Source organism: Arachis ipaensis, chromosome B03 (assembly GCF_000816755.2).
Source record: "Arachis ipaensis cultivar K30076 chromosome B03, Araip1.1, whole genome shotgun sequence".
NCBI classification, from domain to species: domain Eukaryota; kingdom Viridiplantae; phylum Streptophyta; class Magnoliopsida; order Fabales; family Fabaceae; genus Arachis; species Arachis ipaensis.
This window is the reverse complement of record NC_029787.2, coordinates 122,143,280-122,149,786: the sequence shown is the minus strand read 5'-3', so window position 1 is coordinate 122,149,786 and position 6,507 is coordinate 122,143,280. Positions and strand designations below refer to the sequence as shown.

Genomic DNA, 6,507 nt, shown 5'->3' with positions numbered 1-6,507 from the left:
CCAACTTAGAGGGGGTGAATGTTTCTGTATATGTTAGCACTTAGAAGATTCACATTAATTAAAATGGTATGCCCCATTATTTGAGAGCAATGTGGCTCACTAGATTTTATCCACTGTTTCCTCTGTATTTTCTCTACTAGTTGTTTAAATGAATCTCTTGTATTGAACAACACAGAGAATAGATTTTAACATGTTGTTGTGCCAACTTGGACTTAATGTCTGATTTATCATAGCCCATGGTATCATTAATTATATTGCATTATAGGGCCTCAAATACCTATAGTGTTAGAAGTTTATTAGGGTATTAGATTGATAGATGGATCTGGACATGTTATCAAAAGCATGATCTTTATAGAGAATCAAATGAATGGTCACAAAATCTTCTCTAATCATGTTGTAAGAATCAATCATTCGAACATGAATTCCACATCAGAATTAGTGATAAGTTTATCGCATACCAATAGTTAGTTTGGCCGCACTTGTTGTCTCATTGCTCAGCAGGACTAGGTGCAGGGTTTTTACTTTTTAATATAGAATAATTTCTTAGATTAGATTAATCAGTGCCATAACCACCGATTTTCTGGTTAATCAGTTGTTGTTATCATACTAATCTTTAAATTAGAGAGAAATAAAGATCAAGCGTATCAAAATGCAGTGATATAACAAATTAATTAGTAGAAATATGTAAGCTTTATATAAGACAAATAAAGTACCTAACACATGGTTCAAGATGAGATGATGCCTCTCAATGAATTATTAATATTTTTCATGTGGAAATGTATATTACTTAGGCTTAACACTTTTAGAATTAGAAATACAATTTCTTTTTTATACATTACTAATTACATAAATATTTTCTACCAATGAGTAATAGCTTAAATGACATAGTCTCTTCATACTCAATTAAGAGGTTGCGGGTTCGAGTCTCCTATCTTTGGTATAATAAAAAAGAGGATTTAGGGGTAGGGTAACTAGAAAATTCTATTTAGAAAACCAAGTAATGACTCTCATTGAAGCCACTTTGTTTTTTCAATTGACGAGTTGGCTTGAAACGATCATATACAAGTTTAGGCTTCTTACAATTTTCAAGGAATCCTAGCTTTTATTAATTAGTTTGTAATAGTTTAAGTTTATTAGCTAAATATATAGGAGATCGGTTTATAGATTTCAGTATTACTATTATTATTGTTGGTGGAGATCAGATTTCAAGCAAGGCGACACAAAATCTATATATTATGATCATCCTTATGATAATCAATCATTTAGTGATAGGATCTGATGTCAATAATAATCACTTAATATAACCACAAACATTATGTATAGACTATGAACTCTTTAGATAACCAATATCCAACTAGTCAATTATTAGTCAATTTGTTATTAATTGGTAATTATTTTGATTTTTTTAAATTGTTATTAATTAGTGATTATTCAAATTTTATCTTTTAAAAAATACAAAATTATTAATTATTAATTATAATTATTTAAAGTTGGTTGGTTAAAAATTATTTACTTATACTATAAATGTATGTAATAAGTTCAAACTGGATGTATAAACTTCCAACTAAAAATTGTAAGGCAGAAGTATAAAGATTTCTCATAAGATTAAAAAACTTGTGAATTAAATGTTTACTCTCCTTATATACGTTCAGAAAAAATAGTAAAAGAAGTTGAACATCAAAGCGACAAAGCCAAAGAGAATCTCTTTCAATGGAACCTGCTAGACAGACCAAACTCTCTTTTTAAAAGGTTATTACTCAGCACCCAGCCACATGGGCCCAGGCGGGCCTTAATTAATTATAAAAAAATGTCAGAAAATTATTAAAATTTATTCTTTTTAATTATTAGGTAGTTATTAATATTTAAAAATATAAGATAAAATATGTTATTAAATTATTAGAGTTTGATGCAGAATAACTAATATATTAAATTAAAAATATGAGTGGTGAATTCAAATTTTTTATGATAGATTATTATATTTCCAGTAGAATTGAGCCCGATAAAATATTTCTTGGGAGTGAATTCCCTGCGTTCGTTTATCATTACAGGTAGGTTTTGTTTCAGAGAAATAAATATAAAATAGGGTAATACATGGTTCGGGAAAATGTAATAAGAAAAAATTGAAAATTCTCCTTAATGAGCAGAGCTAATGATTGGTGGAGAATTCTGATCCGATTCGGAAAGAAATTTTTTGTTTTTTTTCTTCTCACTATCTATTATATATTTTCACAGTTTATCTGCTGCTACGAAAAATGGAGAATGATTTGTGTTCAGAAAGTATGTATAAAGTAGTATATGAGATTACTTTATATTTCGGATGTTAAATTATGTTAAGGGTAGTAATGACGGAAACTGAAATGATGAGTTGAAACATGTATTAGTTAGAAATAATGCTACACATCGAAGTCTTTTTGTTAATCAAGTTTAATTAATAAATTGGTTTAACATAACAAAAATTAATTATATCTATTATTTAGTAATTTTTTTAACAAAAGAGCTCAACACAATAAAGTGGAGCGACAAAATTTCGAACAGAATCTCAAACAACAACAAGCAAAGAATAAAAGTCTAAAACAATCCTTAGTATTATCTCTGGCATTGCCATCAACAACAAAAGAATCTAAATTATACCATTCTCTGTAACTTGTCAAAAATCTGTGAAACACCTCTTCTACTCCGGATTTCTTGTTATTAAAGATCCGCCCGTTCCTCTTTAACCACACATTCTAAATAACTGCAAAGAAACATATGAGCCACTTCTTCCGCTTCTCTTTTCTGTTAACAACTCTTGACCAACTTTTAAAATGTTATTTCAGTGACTTTGGAATCATTACAAGAAAAAAGGCCTATGGCCACGCTTTTGTGAGGGTGGCGATTGAAAAGAGATTTGGCCACGTTTTTTCTTGCCACGCTTCAAAAACGTGGCGAAAAGGGTCAACGGCCACGCTTTTGGAAGGGTGGCAATTGATTACAGAAACGGCCACGTTTTTTTTCTGCCACGCTTCAAAAGCGTGGCCATAGAGAGAAACAGGGACATTTTAGAAGCGTGGCGACATAGTTTCATTACGGCCACGCTTACAAAATGTGGCCATATCGTAGTACTCTTTTGGCACGCTTTAAAAGCGTGGCCAAAAGCTTTTTTTTAAGAAACCCCTAAAGACCCGGCCCCCAACCCAGTCCCCAACCCAATTGACGTTCTTTCAACCCGTCCCCAACCCTTATCGAGCTACCCTCATCGAGCTCATCACATCCCTTGGTCACTCTTTCACCCTTGCTACCCTATTCGAGCTCACATCCCCGCCGTCTCCAGCACCACCCTCGCTGCGCCGTTAGCTTCCGCTCCCTCTCCGCCTCGTCTCCTCGTCGCCGTTACCAGCATCCTTACCGTCAGCGTCAGCGCCAATGGCTTTCCGCATCTCTTGCTCGGTGTCGGAGCTCGGAGGCGGCAACTGTTTTCTGCGTCTCTTGCTCGGTGTCGATGTCGGTCTTGCCCTTGTTGAAGGAATAGTTGCTTCGTTGCGTTGTTTCAGGTTCTTCTCCTCTTTCTTTCATGTTTCAATTCGCGCTGGCAGTGCATTTGCAAATTTTAGGGGTTTTTTTAGTGTTGTGCACAATTTGGGGGAGGTTTTGGTGGGGAACGGGAATTGAAAAATAACGATGAAATAAAGGACGGTTTGTTTATGAGTTCAAGCCTCTGAAAATTTTGAATTCCATCTGCTTATAAATGCATTCATGAGCCAATTTTTTGGGGGTTCTTTAATATGATAACCTTGTTTATAGAATATTTTTGTTGTTGTTTTGTGTGTTTGCAACTATGGTTACATGTTTGTACCCGTGATTCTTTTTTTAAGTTCTGTATTCCTCTTTTCTTTTCTATTTGTTTTCGTCACTAAATCAGCTTCCTTTTGGTACTACTCTGTTGTATTTCTTTGCCCTTGTTTGATGTTTTTTCGATTGAAAATTTGGAATTTTGCTAGCAGGCCAGGGAAGTATGTGACTGAAACCTGAACTAGATGTAGGAATGATGTAATTTTCGTTGGCTTTTCAAGAAATGTTGCTTGTCATCCTTGAGTTTGTTTATTGTTCGAGTTGTGATTTTTTTTTCTCTGATTTAGGGACTGGTATAACCTTGAGAAGTCGAAGCAGGTGAAGGCATTTCGTTGTGGAGAGTATGATGAGTGCATCGAGAAGGCAAAGGCATCTGCTGCTAATTCGAATAAGAAGGCGGTGAAGTATGCTCGCAGGGAGGATGCTAGTTCTGGAAGTTAGTTCATCAAAACACTCAGCACCAACTTCTTCTAAAGTTTATTCTGCAACAACTTTTGGCAGTTGCTCCATCCTGGTTCATTCACTTTGTTGGTATATTCTGTTTCGTAATCATCAATATACTTGGTATGTTTCATGGTTGGCCGTAGTAAATTTGTGTACTTAGTGTTTTCGGGTTTTTTCAATTTGTTTGCAGATGGTGAAGAAATTATAGGCCTTCAATATTTTCAATCTAGAGGAATGAACATGAAATACAATGTTTCTCTTTCTTCTTTTGGATTTATTTTCTTAATAATTTGATTTCAAGGTAGCATGACTTACCACTGATGTGAAGAAAAGAATCACAAGTTCACAACTGTGTTTCTTTGTTGTTGTTGCTTCTCAAAAGTTTTGCAGTGTCATATTCTGGATTTTTTCAAGGTACATCATGTTTAATGTTCTACTGATGTTTGTAATTTTGGCTTTCTAGGATTTTCTTGGCTTGGTGGAGAAATTTTACTATCTCTCTGGCAGATATGACATTGAGCTGACTATTGGTGATGCTGTCATGGTATCTTGAAGTGTTTGCTCAGCTTAATTTCCCCTTTCTCAATTCTATTGGCAATCTGAGAAAAAATGTGTATTGTTTCAGGAGAACTCTTTCTTACGGCCACTTGGACATCTTGAATTAGATCTTCCAGAAGCACCTACTATCAAGGCACCCCATCTTCCTCTACTAGATGTTGATCCATACACGAGATATGGGCCCAAAGCAGAGATAACCCACTTATTCAGGACTCCTGAAAGTAAAGTTGCTGTAGAAGGGAGAGTTCAGTTTGATCTGCTCCAGGTAATGTTGATTTTGCTTTTCATTAACTACCCTCTGTTTGGATAATCCAACTTTATTGCTGAGTAAGTTTTTTTGGCTTTGTTTTATTTGAAGGTTATGCAAAGAGACTACAAATTAAGTTCTTATTCTTTGAATTCTGTTTCAAAAAGTTTAAGCTTTAAGTGTGTAATTGACCGCAATGTTTAAGACTACAAATTAAGTTCTTATTCTTTGTATTGATTGTATCGAGTTAAGTGTGTAATTGACCGCAATGTAACTTGGCTATAGCATTGTTTGATTTGTATAGTTAACCTCGGCTAATATTTTTATTTTTGTGCTTTATGTGTGTGCAGGTCATCTTCACCGGTTCGATGGAGGTAGGCCGTGAAATAATGCATGCTACAGCTAGCAGCAACTTGAAACAAGTTTCACTTGAATTAGTAGGAAAGTCACCTCTTCTAATCTTTGATGATGCTGATGTAGATAAAGCTACTAGCCTTGCTCTCTTGGGCATAGTATATAACAAGGTCAAATTTCTCTTAAGTGAATAATAATGAAGAAACTCAGGTTACACATTATAATGACACTCTTTAACATTTTGTTCTTGTTTTGATTTCAGGGTGAGATGTGTTGAAAGTTCAGTGTGTTTGTTCAGGAAGGGAATGTGCTGAATAATTATATTAAAAGATGGATTTAGGCATTCTTTTCTTCCTCTTTCACAATACCAATCAGTGAGCATTCAATTCAATTTCTGGCATAATAGTGAGAAATAAAATAAATTAAAATAAAATAAAATAAAATAAAATAAAATAGTGAGAATTTATTATCTCTCTCTAAGGATCTAATTTTTTTGCTAAATGATTAACAGACAGTAGACTATAAGAGACCAACCTATGAAGAAGTTGAGAACCTCCAAGCCTTACTTCCAAGGGAGTGCAATATCTGCCAAATGCAAATCGGCGAAATGGTGAACTTTATGGATTCAAAATGTAGTTCAATCCATTTTCTTCATTAATTTTCACTTACTATGAGTTTGGAATACCACTGCCACTATTTGTAAATGGATGCCAGGTAGAAGCTGCTCATTAGGTGCCTACTACTTTTTGTAATAATAAAGATAAATAGATGTGCAAGGTGTTTGGAATTTTTATTCCTATTAGCATAACAATGCTGATGAATTTTTATAGTAGAATGTGAACCTGGTTTAATTTGGAACATACTATATTTGTAGGTTTGGTAATAAAAAAGGATTGAAAATTTATATTGTGTAGCAATGAAGATCAAGTAACGAAAAGATATATATATTTTTTAATTTAACAAGGCTTTCGCCACGCTTTTAAAGCGTGGCTGTATATTTTGCTATGGAGCGTGGCCGTATCTCCACCTATCGCCACTCTTTAAAAGCGTGGCCGTATCTCCACCTATCGCCACGC

General features: G+C 34.2%; 1 protein-coding gene across 4 annotated transcripts; it reads left to right on the top strand.

The window, feature by feature from the left end:
- LOC110270360 (retinal dehydrogenase 1-like) lies at nucleotides 3,168-5,789 on the top strand. 4 transcript variants are annotated; one of them, XR_002359809.1, is made up of 5 exons: nucleotides 3,168-3,530; nucleotides 4,116-4,355; nucleotides 4,736-4,816; nucleotides 4,898-5,095; nucleotides 5,428-5,789. XR_002359809.1 is itself a non-coding variant. In XM_021119533.1 (3 exons), exons 1-3 carry the CDS (start codon nucleotides 4,814-4,816, stop codon nucleotides 5,623-5,625), a joined length of 399 nt encoding a protein of 132 aa, XP_020975192.1. In that variant the 5' UTR covers nucleotides 4,367-4,813; the 3' UTR covers nucleotides 5,626-5,789. The 4 variants fall into 4 exon arrangements, 1 of the variants encoding a protein (XP_020975192.1); XR_002359807.1 differs by having other exon boundaries at nucleotides 4,116-4,359; XR_002359808.1 differs by lacking the exon at nucleotides 5,428-5,789 and adding an exon at nucleotides 5,189-5,386 and having other exon boundaries at nucleotides 4,116-4,359.

Excerpts from the sequence above, each read along its gene's own strand:
- LOC110270360 (XM_021119533.1), top strand. Across the intron at positions 5,096-5,427 it reads TTCAGTTTGATCTGCTCCAG|GTCATCTTCACCGGTTCGAT; the intron begins GTAATGTTGATT and ends ATGTGTGTGCAG.